This window comes from Ranitomeya variabilis, chromosome 4 (genome assembly GCF_051348905.1).
Source record: "Ranitomeya variabilis isolate aRanVar5 chromosome 4, aRanVar5.hap1, whole genome shotgun sequence".
Taxonomy (NCBI): domain Eukaryota; kingdom Metazoa; phylum Chordata; class Amphibia; order Anura; family Dendrobatidae; genus Ranitomeya; species Ranitomeya variabilis.
This window is the reverse complement of record NC_135235.1, coordinates 29,815,134-29,835,311: the sequence shown is the minus strand read 5'-3', so window position 1 is coordinate 29,835,311 and position 20,178 is coordinate 29,815,134. Positions and strand designations below refer to the sequence as shown.

The 20,178-nt window shown below is 45.8% G+C and overlaps 1 protein-coding gene across 1 annotated transcript in view; it reads left to right on the top strand.

Moving 5' to 3' along the window:
* Positions 1-20,178, top strand: part of OGA (O-GlcNAcase) — a 60,319-nt gene that overhangs the window by 24,989 nt on the left and 15,152 nt on the right. Inside the window, exons 10-13 of the mRNA XM_077258263.1 lie at positions 11,659-11,833; positions 17,967-18,052; positions 18,891-18,995; positions 19,334-19,422. Coding sequence (XP_077114378.1) covers positions 11,659-11,833; positions 17,967-18,052; positions 18,891-18,995; positions 19,334-19,422 — 455 coding nt within the window. The remainder of the gene's footprint in view (positions 1-11,658; positions 11,834-17,966; positions 18,053-18,890; positions 18,996-19,333; positions 19,423-20,178) is intronic.

The following is a 20,178-nucleotide window of genomic DNA, read 5'->3' as shown; positions in this document are numbered from 1 at the left end:
CTGCCAAGGCCATTCTGGCCTGGGCCAAAAAATTTACAAGCTGGCCTCCAAGCATACGCTCCTGAGCTGTCGGACCAAGCGGTTCAAATGGCAGTCGTAGCAGATTACATGCTTCATGCAGCTCTGGATTCAGCAAGGGGTGTAGCGGGGATAGCATCAAACACCATCACAATTCGGCATATCCTCTGGCTGCGGGAATGGAAAGCCGACGCAGCCTCAAAGAAGTCCCTCACGCACCTCCCCTACCTCAGTGGGCGACTTTTCGGTGAACAGTTGGACACAATGATATCCAACGCCACCGGGGGTAAGAGTACCTCTCTTCCCCAACTGAAACCTAAACGCACTTACAAGAAGCGTAACCAAACTCGATTCCGATCCTTTCGGAATTCTTCGGGCTGGTCTGTCTCGCGTCCAGCACAAAATCGTAACCGTTCCCCACGCAGGGACAACTCACGATTAACGCAAAGGTCGGACAAGACCTGGCAGTCAAAAGCAGCCCAGTGTAAACCCAGAGGAGGAAAGTCTCAGACTTTCTCCTCATCATGACTCACGGACCGCGGAAGACACCACACCCGTAGGCGGCCGACTTTTGCTCTTACATCAAGTCTGGCTGCCTATTACAGAAGACAGGTGGGTCAGGGAACTAGTGTCTTCCGGATACAAGATAGAGTTCACTTCCAACCCACCGGACCGATTCTTCCTCTCTGTCCCCCCAAAACCACCAGCCAAGGCTCGTGCCTTCCGGCAAGCGGTCTCCTCGCTTTTTCAAGCAGGAGTTATAGTACCGGTCCCCACGGCTGAGCGCTTCCGAGGTTTCTACTCCAATCTATTCGTAGTCCCCAAGAAAAGAGGCAGCGTGCGGCCCATACTGGACCTAAAACAACTCAACAAATCCGTACAGGTCCGTCACTTCCGCATGGAGTCCCTTCTGTCCATCATTGCGTCCATGGAGAAGGGGGAATATCTCGCCTCCATAGACATACAAGATGCATACCTGCATATACCGATTGCACCTGCTCTTCAGAGATTTCTCAGGTTCGCAATCGACCAGTACCACTACCAGTTCGTGGCTCTCCCGTTTGGACTCGCCACGGCTCCCAGAGTGTTTACCAAAGTCATGGCAGCCACCATGGACGTCCTGGACTCCAGAGGCATAGTAGTCGTTCCATACTTGGACGATCTACCCATCAAGGCTCCCACCTTCAAGGACTGCGAGCTCAGCGTCTCAATCACAATCGAGACTGAGTCGCATGGGCTGGTTAGTCAACCTACAAAAGTCATCACCAACCCCGAGTCAGTCTCTGACCTTCCTGGGAATGCTATTCAACACCTCCAGGGGTCTAGTGCTTCTTCCCAAGGACAAGGCACTGGCTCTCCGTCTAGGAGTTCGCACCCTCCTCCGCAAACCCCCTCGATCTCTCCGGTTTGCCATGAGAGTCCTCGGCAGGATGGGGGCAGCAATAGAAGCCGTCCCATTTGCCCAGTTTCACCTCAGGCCTCTCCAACTAGCCATCCTCAAGTCCTGGGACAAGAACCCTTTCTCTCTCGACAGGGAGTTCTGGCTAATGTCGTCAACCAAGAGGTCCCTGCACTGGTGGCTCAAGCGAACCTTGTTAGCAAAGGGGGAAATCCTTTCTCACAAGTCATTGGAAAGTTCTGACCACCGATGTGAGCCTGACGGGTTGGGGTGCAGTGCACCTACACCAAAGGGCACAGGGCAAGTGGTCCCCAGTGGAAACGACCATGCCCATCAACATCCTGGAAATTCGTGCCATCCTCCTGTCATTGAGGGCCTTTCATCACTTACTGGCAGCCTCTCACATTAGAATACAGTCGGACAATGCCACAGCTGTGGCATATGTGAATCACCAAGGGGGGGGACTCGCAGTACCCAGGCGATGCGAGAAGTGTCACATATTCTCCACTGGGCGGAGGACACAGGGTCGGTTCTCTCGGCGGTCCACATTCCAGGTGTGGACAACTGGGAAGCAGACTTCCTCAGCCGACAAGAAATAGACGGGACTCCGGATGTGGACCTAATGGCATCCCACTTCAATGCCAAAGTCTCCAACTTCATGGCCAGAACACACAATCCGCGGTCGCTCGGAGCAGACGCTCTGGTTCAGGACTGGACCCAGTTCCAGCTTCTGTACATTTTTCCACCTCTCCCCCTGATATGAGTGGTGAGGAAGATCAAACAAGAGGGAGTTCCAACCATCCTAATTGCACCGGACTGGCCCAGACGTACATGGTACGCCGACATCGTACAACTTACAGCAGACGCCCCCTGGCGTCTCCCCGACCGCCACAATCTTCTATCACAAGGCCCGTTCTACCACCAGAACTCGGGGGCTCTCAATTTGACAGCGTGGCCCTTGAGACCTGGGTTCTAACCCAGGCAGGGCTCTCGCTGGACGTCATTGGAACCATGATCAGGGCACGGAAGCCAGCCTCTGCCAAGATTTATTACCGTACCTGGAAAGCTTTCTTTACCTGGTGCGAATCTCGTGGCCAGACCCCACTCCCTTATTCCCTACCCAAAGTACTTGGATTGCTCCAATTGGGTCTGGAGGCCAGGCTGTCATTGGGCTCGCTTAAGAGCCAGGTGTCAGCCCTCTCAGTGCTTTTTCAAAGGCGCATTGCTACCAAGCCGCAAGTAAGGACTTTTCTTCAGGGGGTTTCCCGATTGGTTCCCCCTTACAGGCGACCACTAGAAACGTGGGACCTCAACCTGGTCCTGACAGCATTGCAGGAACCACCCTTCGAACCCCTTAAGGAAGTCCCGCTCTGCCTTCTCTCCCAGAAGGTGGTTTTCCTGGTGGCAATCACCTCGCTACGCAGGGTGTCTGAACTGACAGCACTCTCCTGCAGATGGCCCTTCCTGGCCTTTCACCAGGACAAGGTAGTTCTTCGTACGGTCCCCATCCTTCCTTCCGAAGGTTGTGTCCAACTTCCACCTCAATGAGGAAATTTCACTACCATCCCTTTGTCCGATTCCGGTTCATAGAGTGGAGAAGGCTTTGCATACGCTTGACCTCGTCAGGGCATTGCGTATATACGTGTCTAGGACTGCGTTATTCCGGAGGTCTGATTCTCTTTTCCTCCTTCCGGAAGGCGGCCACAAGGGTCTGCGAGCTTGCAAAGCTACCCTTGCCAGGTGGATCAAATGCACCATACAAGAGGCCTACCGCCTTAAGAATTCTCCTCTTCCAGCCGGTATTACGGCACACTCTACACGGGCGGTAGGGGCCTCCTGGGCCATTCGGCACCAGGCTTCGGCACAACAAGTGTGTAAGGCGGCCACTTGGACTAGCCTACACACGTTTAATAAACACTACAGGGTTCATACCCAGTCATCAGCGGACGCGAGCCTAGGTAGATGTGTTCTGCAGGTGGCGGTGCCCTAAGTATAGGGGCCTGTCTGCACAATATTCGTCTATTGCTTCCCACCCAGGGACTGCTTTAGGACGTCCCATGGTCCTGTGTCCCCCAATTAGGCGACAGAGTAAAGGAGATTTTAGTGTACTCACCGTAAAATCTCTTTCTCTTAGCCTCTAATTGGGGGACACAGCTCCCACCCTGTTGCCCTTTCCAGGCCGTTGTAACTGTTGAGTTCTCATATTGTTTTCTTGAGCTCGTACATAGTTGCCTTCTTAAAGGCATAATTATGTTTATTCATGTTACGTTCCTCCTACTGCTTTTGCACAAAACTGGAGAAGGCTGATGCCGTCCAGAGGTGTATACTGCAGATTAGGAGCCACAGTTAATATTTTTCAGATTATGCATAGTGTCGCCTCCTAGTGGACAGCAGCATAACACCCATGGTCCTGTGTCCCCCAATAAGAGGCTAAGAGAAAGAGATTTTACGGTGAGTACACAAAAATCTCCTTTTTTTCCCCAGAGTCCCTCTCTATGGCGGTGGGGATATCAGTATAGATAGAGATCCCAGCTCTTCACCTTCTTCCAGAGCGCGCTTCAATCTCAACAAAATATATTCAAAATTGTGTCCCTGGTTTCTGAGCCTGGAGTGGGCTGTTGCTATCTCTCAATCAGTAACTGACCTAACCAAGGTATCCCAGTCCCCTAGTGCCAGTCCTTGTACGTTTACCTAATTTGTCAGCCGCCACTAGTACTCTGATCGTTCCTCAGGACGAATTGCAGGTACCCATCCATCACACTCAACATGGCAGATCAAGTATTAGATATAAGAAGCAGGCTCACTCCAGTTCCTCGTCTGGTTCCCATTCTCCCTCTATATTCTCCAAGATGCCCTCGGTATACCACTACTCCTTTCCTGAGGTGGCCACGGGGTCCGACCTTGATTTACAGTCAGAATTTGAAGCCTACACGGATGAATTGTCCAAACTCCAGGATATGGTCAGTAGACTAATATCTGCCTTCAATTAGACCCTCAATATTAAGGAGGAGGAGGGTCCTACCCCGGACTGATGTCTCATTCAAGTTCATAAGGAATTTGAGTGAATCTTTACAAAACAGTGGGAACACCCTAAAAAATGGTTTCAGTGTAGAAGGCAGTTGGATATATTCTATCTTTTTGGTCCCGATTTCCTCAGTAAATGGGCAGAATCCCCGGCTGTGGACCTTTCAGTCACACGCTTGAACGCTAAGGGTACGTTCACACAGGACTTTTTTGCTGCTTTTTTTTGCTGCTTTTTTTTATGCTAATTTTCAGCTGCTTTTTACAGTACCAGTAAAGCCTATGAGATTTCAGAAATCTCATGCACACACGTTGGTTTTTTGTTTGATCAGTTTTTTCTGCTTTGCTGCTTTTTTTGGACATAGGGCATGTCACTTCTTTCAGCGTTTTTGCTGCGTTTTTGCAGCGTTTTTCCACCCATTGACTTGAATGGGTGATGAAAAAAACGCTGCAAAAACGCTGAAAAAACGCATGTAGCATTATTTGCTGCGTTTTTTGTGCAGAAAATCATGGCCAGCAGGAAGGGATCTCACAGCCAAGAGCTTAGGGGTGTGGTTAGTGAGGTGTGAAGAGCCATTGTGAGCCATTGTGTGGTGTGAAGAGCCATTGTGAGGCGTCCTGTTTGTGATCTATTGTGACTGAGGGAGTTCCTGGTAGTGAGGTGTGAAGAGCCATTGTGAGCCATTGTGAGGTGTGAAGAGCCATTGTGAGGTGTCCTGATTGTGATCTATTGTGAGGGAGTTCCTGGTAGTGAGGTGTGAAGAGCCATTGTGAGCCATTGTGAGGTGTGAAGAGCCATTGTGAGGTGTCCTGATTGTGATCTATTGTGAGGGAGTTCCTGGTAGTAAGGTGTGAAGAGCCATTGTGAGGTGTCCTAGCAGCTGAAAATTGGCATAAAAAAAGCAGCAAAAATCTGCAGCAAAAATCTGCAGCAAAAAAGTCCTGTGTGAACAAACCCAAAAAACGCACCAAAAAAACGCACCTAAATTAGCATTAAAAAAAGCAGCAAAAAAAAGCAGCAAGAAAGTCCTGTGTGAACGTACCCTAAGACTGTCCTGTCACTGCCTGATGGTGCCTTTCTCAAGGACTCCACTGACAGATCGAGGCCTTAACCAAGTACGCCTTTCAGGCTGCTGGCGCCTCTCTCTACTCCACCTTCAACTTCCTCATGGGTAGCTCTCAGTTTACGACTGCGTAAAGCTCCTTCGACAGGGCATCTTATCAGCAGCCTTGCAGGATCAACTGGCTGATGTTGCGGATCAGATTGCCGACGCAGCAAAATATCTACTCGCCATGTCTTTTGACTCCGCCAGCTGTTCCGCCCGTATTACCAGCAATATTGTCGCTATGCATAAAATTCTGTCTCAAGGCCTGGAATGCGCATCCGACTTCCAAAAAGTCCCTTAGCAATCTCCCCTTCAAGGGATCACGATGGGTCTAAGCTGGATCACCTCACTTCGGACGCCACCGGCGGTAAGATTATCTCTCTTCTCTGCCTAAACATCCATTCACCAGGAGACGTTCTTTTCAGGTTCGCCCCTTTCGTCATTTTCTTCCCTTGGAAACTCCCCCCTTCTTTCCAAAGGGATTGTAGTCATTCCCTACCTGGACGACCTGATAATGGGTCTGTCCTTCCGAGACTGTTCTGAAAGTCTCCAGGTCGCCCTGGGCATTTGCCTGTCTAGGATGGGGTAGTCCACACAGCAAAATCGTCTCTGATCCTGGGCATGCTATTTGATAACGCTCCTTGAAGAGTCCTTCTTCCAGAGGAAAAGATCGCCAAACACCACCTGGGGACTCGTTCTCTAAGACACCCATTTCTATGTCTCTGCATGAAAGTTCTAGAGAAGATGATCACTGCCATGGAAGCCGTTCCTTTTGCACAGTTCGACTTCCTCCAGCTAGCCCTCCCATTCAGCTTGAGACAAAAGGATCTAGTCTCTGGATCATTCCATTCTTCTGCCTCTTTGAGACAGTCTTTGGCATGGTGGAGTCTCTCCCCCTCCGTTCGGCATTGGAGATCATTCCTTCACCTTCACTGGCAAGTTGTCACGACAGACGCCAGTCTCCTCGGATGGGGGGGGGGCGTTCTTCTTTCATCACAGGTCTAGGGTCGCTGGAACTCTCAGGAGTCCTCTCTCCCCATCAACCTTCTGGAAATCGGGGCCATTTACTGATCTCTTCGCCACTATCAGGTCCTTCTAGGTGACCGACCAGTACGCATTCAATGAGACAATGCCATGGCCGTGGCATACATAAACCACCAGGGCAGGACACGCAGACAGTCCATCATGCTAGAGGTCTCACGGATTCTAACCTGGGCCAAGTGGCATGTGCCAGCAATATCAGCAGTACATATTCCATGCGTGGACAACTGGGCCGACTTCCTAAGCAGTCTGGGTCTCTCCTCGGGCGAGTGGTCTCTACCCCTCTGTGTTCCATCAGATCTGTCAAAGGTGGGACAATCCTGGATGTCGATCTAATGGTGTAATCTCGGATGAATCTCGGTGTCCCTAGGTTTGTGGCCAGGTCTTGCGACCCCCTGGCTGTCAGTTATGACGCCCTTGTCATTCCCTGGTCTCCGTTTCAACTATCGTAACTTTTTCCACGTCTTCCGCTGATACCCAGACTCTTCAAGAAGATCAAGGTGGAAGGAGTTCCAGTCATCCTGGTGGCTCCATACTGGCATAGATGAGCCTGCCACATAGTTGGTCAAACTATACACGGATGTACTTTAGAAACTCCCTACGACCAGACTTACTCTCTCAGGGTCCCCTCTTCCACCAGAATTCTTGGTCTCTCAATTTAATGGCATGGCCGTCAAGACCGCAGTCTTTAGAGAGGCAGGCTTCTCTTCCCAGGTCATACAGACCATGATCAAGGCAAGGAAACCTGTTTCCTTTATCTTTAGACCTGGAATGCGTTCCTTCGCTAGTGTGAGGATAGCAACACAACACCCATGTCTTTTTTTTCCCTTCTTTCCATCCTGGCTTTCTTGCAATCAGTAAAACAGAGATCCTAAAACTATGGAATCCAAGATATAAAAATAAAACTTAAAATAAATATATAAAAAATCTAAAAAATTGGAGAAATAATAATGAGGAAAGGTACGATGTACTAAAATGCCTTTATTACATAAATATATATTTATACAGGGCAACAATAGGCAACTCAAAAGTGTGCCTGTAACTGGAGGACAAAATGATAAAATTTAACAGCAAAAATAGCACCAATATTGTAACGGACACCGAGAAGGCAGAATATAAAAGAAAAAAAAAAAAAAAAAAAGTTCATACATATATGTAAGACAATAAAAAAACATATATATATGTATATATTAAGTAAATAAATAACAAATTTAATAAAAAATCGTATATAAAAAACGGGGGATGGCCGTAAAAAAAGGGGGGAGGGGGGGGGGGAAGGGGGGGGAGATATAAACACTGAGCAAACTGAACAAAGTACGATCATAAAATATATATATGCAAAGGCGTGTATAGTAAACATATACTACATATGAGGTGCACACAATGAGTAATAAGGTGCAAATGAAAGTGCAAAGTGTAATACAGGCTGATTGAAACAAAAAATATATATATAAAAAACAAATAAACTAGGTGATAAGATACAATTGAACACACAAAGTGTTAAAGTGGTGAGGGATAAACCCTAAATCACGAAACTTGCTCAATGTGAAAATTACATACGGCCACAAAAAATATATATTTACCAATGCCAGCTAAGTGTCCGGTCCTCCAGATACCGCACACCCCGACGCGCGTTTCGGACTGTGTCCTTCGTCAGGGGGTGGCCACCCCCTGACGAAGGACACAGTCCGAAACGCGCGTCGGGGTGTGCGGTATCTGGAGGACCGGACACTTAGCTGGCATTGGTAAATATATATTTTTTGTGGCCGTATGTAATTTTCACATTGAGCAAGTTTCGTGATTTAGGGTTTATCCCTCACCACTTTAACACTTTGTGTGTTCAATTGTATCTTATCACCTAGTTTATTTGTTTTTTATATATATATTTTTTGTTTCAATCAGCCTGTATTACACTTTGCACTTTCATTTGCACCTTATTACTCATTGTGTGCACCTCATATGTAGTATATGTTTACTATACACGCCTTTGCATATATATATTTTATGATCGTACTTTGTTCAGTTTGCTCAGTGTTTATATCTCCCCCCCCTTCCCCCCCCCCCTCCCCCCTTTTTTTACGGCCATCCCCCGTTTTTTATATACGATTTTTTATTAAATTTGTTATTTATTTACTTAATATATACATATATATATGTTTTTATATTGTCTTACATATATGTATGAACTTTTTTTTTTTTTTTTTTTCTTTTATATTCTGCCTTCTCGGTGTCCGTTACAATATTGGTGCTATTTTTGCTGTTAAATTTTATCATTTTGTCCTCCAGTTACAGGCACACTTTTGAGTTGCCTATTGTTGCCCTGTATAAATATATATTTATGTAATAAAGGCATTTTAGTACATCGTACCTTTCCTCATTATTATTTCTCCAATTTTTTAGATTTTTTATATATTTATTTTAAGTTTTATTTTTATATCTTGGATTCCATAGTTTTAGGATCTCTGTTTTACTCTTACACCGAATGGTTTGCCATTCATTTAATAAGTAGTGGCCTTCTTGTAATTGTATATTTTTACACAATCTTTACATTATTATTATTGCAGCCCAATTGTGGCTTTATTATTTTTAGTTATTTGATTGACCACCACTTTTGTTCTACTTTCTTGCAATCAGGACAGGGGTCCGGTTTGTTCCTTAGTGTACTCTCAAGGGTCACATATACGCCCTTTCAGTACTTCTTTTTCAATGGAATTTGGCACCTCGTCACCAGGTCAAGACCTTCCTTCAATGAGGTGCTCGTTTAGTTCCACCATATCGTACCCCTGTGGACCCATGGGATCTTAACCTAGTTTTGAGCTTTCTTCAGGGACCCCCCCCCCCTTTGAACCCATTCAGGACATCGCGTCCTCCCTTCTCTCCTGGAAGGTGGTTGCAATCACTATCAGAAGGGTCTCATACCTATGCTTCGGCTGATGCAACACCTTTCTACCTAGGCTGGCAAGTGGCTGTTGCCTGTTGCCCTACCTGATTTGAGCTGTACCCTGTTTTGGGACTGCTTTAGGATGTCTTGTGGTTACCTGTTTGCCCCAATAAAGCAGTAAAGAAAGGGGGATTTTTGGTACTGGCCATAAAATCTTTCTTGGAGCCTTCATTGGAGCACACAGCACCCACCCTTATTTTGTTGTGCCTATGTTGGGCCTGTGGGCCTTGGTTGGGCCTGTATATAGTTAATTGTTGTTGCTTCTCCTACTGCTTTTTCACTACCTAGCAAACTGTGTGCCAGTTGGTGAATGTACCCTGCTGTGGAGGAGCTAAATCTTTTTTGCCTAGTGTTAGGCTTCTTTCACACTAGCGTCGTACGACGCACGTCGCAATGCGTTGTTTTGGAGAAAAAACGCATCCTGCAAAATTGCCTGCAGGATGCGTTTTTCCTCCATACACTTGCATTACCGACGCATTGCCATACGTTGCATCCGTCGTGCGACGGATACGTTGTGTTGTGGCGGACCGTCGGCACAAAAAAACGTTGCATGTAACTTTTTTTGTGCGTCGTGTCCGCCATTTCCGACCACGCATGTGCAGCCGGAACTCCGCCCCCGCCTCCCCGGACATCACAATGGGGCAGCGGATGCGTTGTAAAACTGCATCCACTGCCCCCCGTTGTTTTTTTTCACTGCATGCGTCGGCACGTCGCATTGCGACGTGCGTCGTACGACGCTAGTGTGAAAGTAGCCTTAGCCTCGTAGCGACAGCAGCATACACCCCATGGTTACCTGTGTCCCCCAATAAAGGCTCCAAGAGATTTTACAGTGAGTATCAAAAATCCTTCTTTTAAGCACAATGTTGCAAAAAACACTTTAAAAAAAGGTGAAAAGTTAGTGTCTGCACTATCGACAAACTCAACATCAGATGATTTGCTCGGCTCTCGGGCATTGATCACTGAAACAAAGGGCACACGCATTCAGCCGAGCATGGCTCGCTTTAGCTGTGTGTCTGTCTTCTCCGTCCATATCATTGTCATATTTGACTTATAGAATGTTAGAGTTGGAAGGGACCTCCGGGGTCATCGTGTCCAACCCCCTGCTCAATGCAGGATTCACTAAACCATCTCAAACTGATACCTGTCCAGTCTGTTTTGAAGACTTCCATTGAAGGAGAACGCGCCACCTTCCGTGACAGCCTGTTCCACTCATTGATCACCCTCACTGTCAAAAAGTTTTTTCTAATATCTCATCTGTATCTTCTCCCTTTCAGTTTCATTCCATTGCTTCTCCTGTTTCAATGAGCAAATGAGAATAAGGATGATTCCTCTACACTGTGACAGCCCTTCAGATATTTGTAGACAGCTATTAAGTCTCCTTTTGGCCTTCTTTTTTGCAATCAAAACATTGCGAGATTCTTTAACCGTTCCTTGTAGGACATACTATGCAGTCCGCTCACCATCCTGGTAGCTCTTCTCTGATCTTGCTCCAGTTTTTCAATGTCTTTTTTTAATTTTTTTTTTTTTAAATGTTGTGCCCAGAACTGGACACAGTGTTCCAGATGAGGCCTGACCAAGTAGAATTAGAGGGGGATAATTACTTCAAGTGGTCTAGACTCTACGCTTCTTTTAATAGATCCCAGAACTGTTTGCTTTTTTGCTGCTGCATCACACTGTTGACTCATGTACAGTCTGTGATCTATTAGTATACCCAAGTCTCTTTACACATGCTGTTGCTTAGTTCTAGTCCTCCCATTCTGTAGTTGTAATTTTTCTTGTCCGCATGTAGAATATTGAATTTCTCCCAGTTAAATACCATTCTGTTAGTCTCTGGCTATTGGTCAAGCATATCTAAGAGCCTTCTGAATCTTTTCTCTGTCTTTTAGGAGGGATAGTTAACACTAGAGCTTTTGTATCGACTGCAGGTTTGATCAATTTACCTTCGGTTCCCTTATCTAGATCATTTATAAAAATGTTGAACAGCACTGGGGCCGGGACAGAGCCTTGTGGTACCCCAGTTGAAACACTCTTCCGATTAGATGTGCAACCATTTCTGATCCCTCTTTGAGTACGATCACTGAGCCAGTTATGAATCCACCTAACCTTAGGCTTCTGTCTTCTGTGTCTTGCAGGTCACTGAATGGAGAGAGAGAGCATCCAAGTTCGAGGAGATGTGCAGTGTTGTGCTGAGCATGTTCACCCGACTTTCTAACTCTCCGAATCGGACCATCCTGTACGACTTGTACCCTTACGTCTGGGATATTAAGAGTATCATTTCTATGGTGAAGTCATTTGTCCAGTGGCTAGGTACGTGACGGAAGAATCCTTTCTGCTGCCTTCGCTCTTGATCACACAGTTGCTTGCTCCGGGGTGAACAAAACTTGGGCTAATGATGAATTTAGACTTTTTTTTTTTCCCGAGTGAAGCCTCTTTCTTCCTCTTTTTTTTTTTTTTTTTCCTATTGTACGGCATGTTTTATTCCCCCTGTGGGCCTATGCAATCATGAAATGTGTAATCTCTGATATTTTGTGTTACTGTGGACCGGTCTGAAAACAATTGGGCTCTGCTCTATACCAAGTGTATCATGGACCCAGTAGCCCGCTGCTTGCTGTGTACCCATAACGCGATTGCTATTTTTGACAGAATTATGCGAGAGCAACAATTGACATACTGGAAAAAGAGCAAGGTGACATCCCCACCCCTCCCCCATTCCCATCAGCGCACGCGAGCTTTGCGCAAGGCTATTCTGGTGCAGAGGGGCTTTTACATCATCACAGATCCGGGGTGGGCTTCAATTTGAATTGACTTTGGGCAAACCAAATGTTGTGCAGTCGTGGAGATGTCTGTACCATATTGCGTTTGCAGGTAAATTTTCACATTTTTTTTGCTAGTAAACTCTGCGTGCACCAGCATGGCCTAGGACTACTTGCGTAGCCTCATTTTATTTTCAGGTTTCAAAGTCGCTTAAAGGAGCAGTGTGGAAATCTTGCTTTTACACGACACAGCAGGCAGCGATGCTGGGGTGCTTCGAGGGGCGTCCTTCCTGAAAACGGGGACAACTTGCCACCTATGTGGCTCCAAATTACAAATCTAAATTATAGAAACCAAAACCTGAGTAAATACTCGGGACATATTTTTCTTTTGTCTGAAGGAACTTTGGATTCCTTGGATACAGACGGAGAATCAAATCTTTAGTTTGCAGAAATCTTGCGCTTACGTGGCGCCTCGGAGCCACAATTGCTTCCAGATCATAAGCAGGTGGTGTGTGTCCTATTCTCTCGTTTACTAACGATTGTATTGTGTCTTCCTCATTGTGCACAGATGGGAGAGACCTGAGCACAAGTGTCTGCTGCTAATGGATGGAGAAAGAAAGACGCATACCGCGCTCTGCCGCCATATTATATAGCACCGCTGTAGACCAGGCAGCGTAGGGAATCTAGGGCTAACGGATACACTAAAGTCACATTTCTTCCGCCATTTCCACTCTTTGTACAGTTGGAATCACATTACATTTTCAGTTTTTAAAGCCAAAGACCGAAGTGGATAGAAAAATGTAAAGGAAGGACTGGTATATTCCACTAGATCCACTTCTGACTTTGGTTCAAAAAGACCTGAATGTGTGATTCCAGCCTTACTGTTACCACCTATAGCCTTAAACAGGTATTCCCATCTCCAAGATGCTATCCCAATATGTAGTAAGTGTAATAATAATATTAGCAAATACCTCAAATTAAAAATTGAGTATAGTTCTTCTGGTTAGCTATGTCGCTTACCCCATGTGCAGGGCTTTGCAGTAGCTTCGGAATCCATGGATACAATCACTCATATAGTGACAGTTGGACAGCTCTTAGTGGTTGAAAGCAAGGATACCTAAGCTACTGCAATGCCCTGCACATGGGGTAAGCGACATAGTGAGCCTGATCTGTACTAAATTGGTAATTTAAAGTATTTGCTATTATTATTACACCTACTATATATTGGTATAGGATCTTGGACTTGGGAATACCCCTTTAAAAGGGTAATCTCCTCTTGGACATTTATGGTATATGCCCGAAATGTGTAATGTGAGACCACCGCATCTATCTCCAGAATAAAAGTCCCATTCTTTAAAAATAAATAAAATAAACTAAAAAAAATTAGGTCTAGGACCCTCGCCTAGCCTAACATTTATGGCATATGCATTTTTGAGTCCATTTATTTAAAAATAATTGTGTTTTATTATGGCCCAAGTCCAATCCTGAAAACTATTTCAAGGAACATAGAAAAGACACTGATGAAAATGTTCTTTGCATTTCTTCCCATAATATATCTGGCTGTTCACTATATTCCAGGAGATCAGCAATGTAACCCTTATTGAGTGTAAGACAAGTGTGTCTGCAGCAGGAGCCTCCCCCCAATCCTCCTCTGCAATGTCAGTAGCTGAAGAGAGAGAATGTTGAGCTCCGCCCCTTAGCTAAGCCCCACCCATTTGGATATCTGCCAGAGATTAAAAGGAAAAAATATATACCTGAGCGGTTCCATAATCTTTTCTGTTACTTCGATCTTATTTCAACTAAGAAATCTATAAAGATATCTCAAGAGCTCAGATGACTGACTGTAGCGGGAGCCTCCCCCATTTTCTATATGTCTGGCAGGAGATCATTGAGTAACCAAGTCCTTTTTGATAAATCCAACTTCTCTGCTGGTACCAAATAGAGCGGGTTATCAGGAGACTGACCTGTGTGTTTCCTGCTGACTGACAACCAGTAAGGGGAGCATCATCTCCTGTTTACGTATCACTTCTAGATTTTGTTATCCTTTAATCCAGTCTTCGTTTTTTCAACCTGTCTTGTCCCATATTACAATTAAAACAAAGAAATACGCTGCTCAAAAAATAAAGGGACCATGAAAATACCACATCTTAGATATCACTGACTGAAATATGCCAGTTGCAAATCTTTATTCATTACATAGTGGTATGCATTGAGAACAATAAAACCTAAAAATGATCGATGCAAGTCAAAATGAATATCCCATGGAGGTCTGGATTTGGAATGATGCTCAAAATCAAAGTGGAAAATCAAATTGCTGGCTGATCCAACTTCAGTGGAAATGCCTCAATACAAGGAAATGATGCTCAGTAGTGTGTGTGGCCTCCACGTGCCTGTATGACCTCCCTACGATGCCTGGGCATGCTCCTGATGATGCGGCAGATGGTCTCCTGAGGGATCTCCTCCCAGACCTTGATTAAGACATCCGTCAACTCCTAGACAATCTGTGGCGCAATGGAGCGAGACACGATGTCCCAGATGTGCTCGATTGGATTCAGGTCTGGGGAACGGGCGGGCCAGTCCATAGCTTCAATGCCGCCTTCTTGCAGGAACTTCTGGCACACTCCAGCCACATGAGGTCTGGCATTGTCCTGCATTAGGAGGAACTCAGGGCCAACTGCACCAGCATATGGTCTCACCAGGGGTCTGAGGATCTCATCTCAGTACCTAATGGCAGTCAGGCTACCTCTGGTGAGCACATGGAGGGCTGTGCGGCCCTACAAAGAATTGCCACCCCACACCATTACTGACCCACTGCCAAATCGGTCATTCTGGAGGATGTTGTAGACAGCAAAACATTCTCTACAACGTCTCCAGACTCTCACGTCTGCCACATGTGCTCAGTGTGAACCTGCTCTCATCCGTGAAGAGCACAGGGCACCAATGTCGAATCTGCCAATCTCCCTGCACGTTGTTGGGCCGTAAGCCCAACACCCACTTGTGGACGTTGGGCCCTCATACCACCCTCATGCAGTCTGTTTCTGACAGCTTGAGCAGGCACATGGATGTTAGTGGCTGCGGAGGTCATTTTGCAGGGCTCTGGCACTGCTCTTCCTGTTCCTCCTTGCACAAAGGTGGAGGTAGCGGTCCTGCTGCTGGCTGTTTGCCCTCCTACAGCCCCCTCCACGTCTTCTGGTGTACTGGCCTGTCTCCTGGTATCTGCTCCATGCTCTGGACACTGTGGTGACAGACACAGCTACGATTCTTGCCACAGCTCACATTGATGTGCCATCCTGGATGAGCTGCACTACCTGAGCAACTTCTGTGGATTGTAGACACCGCCTGATGCTACTGTACAGTATCTCTAGGGTTGAGAGCAATGACACAATGTAAAAGTGACCAAAACAGCCAAAAAGTATGAGAACAGAAATGGTCTGTGGTCACCCCCTGTAGAACCACTCCTTTATAGGGGCTGTTTTGCTAACTGCCTTTCATTTCTTCCTGTTTTCTGTTCCATTTCCACAACAGCAGGAGTAATTGATTCACAATCAATGTTGCTTCATAACTGGACAGGTTGATTTCACAGAAGTGTGATGGACTTGGAGGTGTTTAAGTGTTCCCTTTATTTTTTTGAGCAGTGTATGTAAAGACATATTCTCTGTGTCTTAAGAAATCGGCTGTATCCTCCATCCCTTCTCTGTAGAAGACAACTGGCTGCAGCAGGAGCCTCCCCCCTCCGAATACATATAATGTTCAGCTACATCCAGTAGTTCACCAATCCTTTTTTTTCTAGTTCTGGAACACATTTTGCTTTACAACAATTCTGTGATTTAATGAAGTTACTCCAGATTGAAGCTTTGCTTTCAGTAACATGCAGCTCACTGGAAAGCCAATAGTAATTACTCTCTGCACTGTAGTACATGGCAATACAGTACCTTTTTCCCTCTCCGCTATACTATCAGCTGCCAGAAGGGGAAGAAGACTGATTCTGTCTTGAGCTTTTACCATTAAGAGTGGGAGGGGAACACTTGGAGGCAAAAAATGATGCTGGAAACACTGCAGATTACTTTCCCTTCCTAATACTACATGAAATATTATTGCTCACTGATTAATGATGGGGCTGGCTCCTCTGTTTTTTTTTCTAAGTGCCTTATTATAGCACGGGCAGAACATATATATAGTATATCTGAGCTGTGTATGATTGGCCTTAAAGGGAACCTGTCACCCCCAAAATGGCTGGTGAGGTAAGCTCACCGGCATCAGGGGCTTATCTACAGCATTCTGTAATGCTGTAGATAAGCCGCCGATGTTACCTGAAAGAGGAGAAAAAGACGTTAGATTATACTCTCCCAGGGGCGGTCCCGCTGTGGTCCGGTCGGATGGGTGTCTCCGGTCCGCTCCGGCGCCTCCCATCTTCATTCCATGACGTCCTCTTCGGGTCTTTACGCCGCGGCTCCGGCGCAGGCGTACTTTGTCTGCCCTGTTGAGGGCAGAGCAAAGTACTGCAGTGCGCAGGCGCCGGAAAGGTCAGAGAGGCCCGGCGCCTGCGCACTGCAGTACTTTGCTCTGCCCTCAACAGGGCAGACAAAGTACGCCTGCGCCGGAGCCGCGGCGTAAAGACCCGAAGAGCACGTCATGGAACGAAGATGGGAGGCGCCGGAGCGGACCGGAGACACCCATCCGACCGGACCGCAGCGGGACTGCCCCTGGGTGAGTATAATCGAACGTCTTTTTCTCCTCTTTCAGGTAACATCGGGGGCTTATCTACAGCATTACAGAATGCTGTAGAAAAGCCCCTGATGCCGGTGAGCTTACCTCACCAGCCATTTTGGGGGTGACAGGTTCCCTTTAATTGTAAGATGTGGAAATGGTAATAAGTGACTTCTGTTAATGTAGTAAACGCTTTATTAAAAGACGTACATTATAAAGATTGCTACCAGCTGCAATGACTGATATCAATGCTATATACAGTAGATATTATAGGATCCGCCATTCACAATAGGTGATGTCACAGCTCACCTCCTCCTGTACAATGACTGATAACACCTCTATATACAGTAGATAACACAGGATCCACCATTCACAATAGGTGATGTCACAGCTCACCTCCTCCTCCTGTACAGTGTTATGATGGATGCATTCCCTTTAGATGCCTGGTTTGCACTCTTGTATACACTAGGTAGTTCCTGCTGACGAGGGAGGATTCACACTTGCACTCGGGCCCTAGGTCTCGCTGTATAGTCCTCTGTAGTAAACCTGTGGAGTATAGATCTGAGTCCGCTGTCGGCCGCCTGCACCTGTTGTGTATCTGACCACCTCTTCTGCGGAGGCTTTGGATCCACCTTGCATTAGGCTGAGGCAATGATGGTCGGGTTGGTCACCCATTGCTGTTTCCTATTTGCAGTCCTCTTATCTGCAGATCCTTGCGATTACGTTTTTATTATAAGGTGGCGGCAGAGTAAATGATGGATAAATGTGACTTGAGTACTAGGAGTAGGGCTGTCATATTGCTTGCTGCCACTAGATGTCAGCGCGGCAGGTCTTTGTCTGTTCTGCAGCAGGGGGAGGGGGCTGGAGCATTAGTGAAGTTAGGGAGTCCTTAGGTATTTTGCTGAAAATGCAGACAAAAAAAATCAAAACCCTAAAAACCCCTACATATAATGTTCTCCGCTTGGATCTGATTTCAACAGGGTGTCGTAGTCAATCTTCAGCACAGTTCTTAAGTGGAGACCAAGAGCCCTGCGCCTTTAGAGGAGGTCTAGCAGGAGAGTTCCAGGTATCAATATGAATTCAAAACTCAATGACTTTATTTATGTTCACACGTTAATTTTGGACAATCCGTTTCTGTGCCTCCCGAGGGGATGAAAGGCTTGGTCTGCTGAAGGCTTAGACTGTAACAACCTCATATCCACAAACTCATTTATTACTTTATTTCTAACCATCCTGTTTTTCAGGTGGAGGAGACGTTGCGGTCCCAAGCGCCGGCAGCGAAATAGCATAGCACGTTGTCGCGTTTCACACTATTCCTTTGCAGGTCGCATTGCGCTCGCCCCTTTCGCGCACGCGCGCAGCAAGCGCAGGCTTGGCGCTCCTACACTGAAACTCCATGAACAAAGGTGAAGCGGTAGATTTAATTCTTGAAGTACTTTACCATACTGGGGGTGATCAATACCAATTTGCTCATGGACTTTCCGGCGCAGCTGATCTTTTTCCCTCTCACAGGTGTCCTGGCGCGCGCTGCATGTGGTGGCATAGTACTGTGCAGGACGGCGCGCCTCCTCTTGTCACAGTCAACCCTCTTCAGACCAATCCTATTCACGTGCCATTCGCGTTATGGCACTATACTGCACCTGCTAAGGTAGCCAAGACGTTACCCTGCGGGGCACAATGATGTGAATTGACCTCTGTGTGCTTTTTTTTTTATTTTTTTTTTTATAGTTTTTTATTTATTTTTTTTGGCTTTGCTGAGATATTCCTGCGGTGGCATGTTTATTTTTTTTTAACAGTGCCGTTCAGATATTTTTTTTTTATACATATTTTTTTATTTTATAGTTTTGCTTTCATTCTGATACTTCCAGCTCTGACTTATCTTCTGTTCTTCTTATTTTTCCTAGCGTTTGCTTCCAATTGAGGGAGCAAATGACCTGTTTTTTCAGCCTCCTCCACTGACGCCGACTTCTAAAGTCTACTCCATAAGACCTTATTATCCAAAAGATGAGGTGAGTCTCTCATGTCCCTAGTAATTTACCTCCCCCCTCCACCTGTACAATAACTGCTAAGTCAGGATCCACCTCTATACACAGGATCCACCATTCACAATAGGTGATGTCACAGCTCACCTCCTCCTCCTGTACAATGACTGATAACACCTCTATATACAGTAGATAACACAGGATCCACCATTCACAATAGGTGGATGTCACAGCTCACCTCCTCCTGTACAATGATAGGAAACATCATTAAAATAGTAAAAGTTTTAAGAAAGACTATTTAGAAAATTGCTTAATAATAAAAAGAAATCTGGTGATATGTAATTTTCTATATATTTCATTTCTAGGCGTCTGTTTACAAGATTTGTAGAGAAATGTATGACGATGCAATGGACGATCTGCCATTTGAGAGCCAACCTGACTTGATAGGAGACAAGTAAGTGTAATTTATTATTTTTGGAGATGTCTCTGTTCTTTCATGTCATAATGTGCAGCTGAGCAGGGGATCTACTCGGTATATGCAGCGGTGGAGTCCCTCAAACACTGCCTGCTGGCGGACTTCAAGTATGTGATGCTCGGTCAAACTCACCTGTGGCAAGTAACAGGTGTGGGTAATATGAAAATCACACCTGAAACCAGATAAAAAGGGGAGAAGTTGACTCAATCTTTCCATTGTGTGCCACACTAAGCATGGAGACCAGAAAGAGGAGCAGAGAACTGTATGAAGACTTGAGAACCAAAATTGATGAAAAATATCAACAATCTCAAGGTTACAAGTCTATCTCCAGAGAACTTGATGTTCCTTTGTCCACGGTGTACAAAGAAAATGGCGGGCACCACTGAAACAATTTTAGTCAGGGATCAGCCACATGCATATAAAAAGCAATTGAGTCTGAACAAGAAAAAAGATATGCATATCAATGGGATCACCATGAAAAAATATTTACTTTATTAATACACACAGCAAGGTGAGACATACATTAAAAACATTTAAAAACCAAACGACATACACAGAGCTAGTAGGCTATGTGCAACCCCCCTATACAAAATGGAACCAAATACCCACAAGCACCTTTCAACAAGTTTATCTTACACATATAAAGTGTATGTCTCACCTTGCTGTGTGTATTAATAAAGTAAATATTTTTTCATGGTGATCCCATTGATATGCATATCTTTTTTCTTGTTCAGA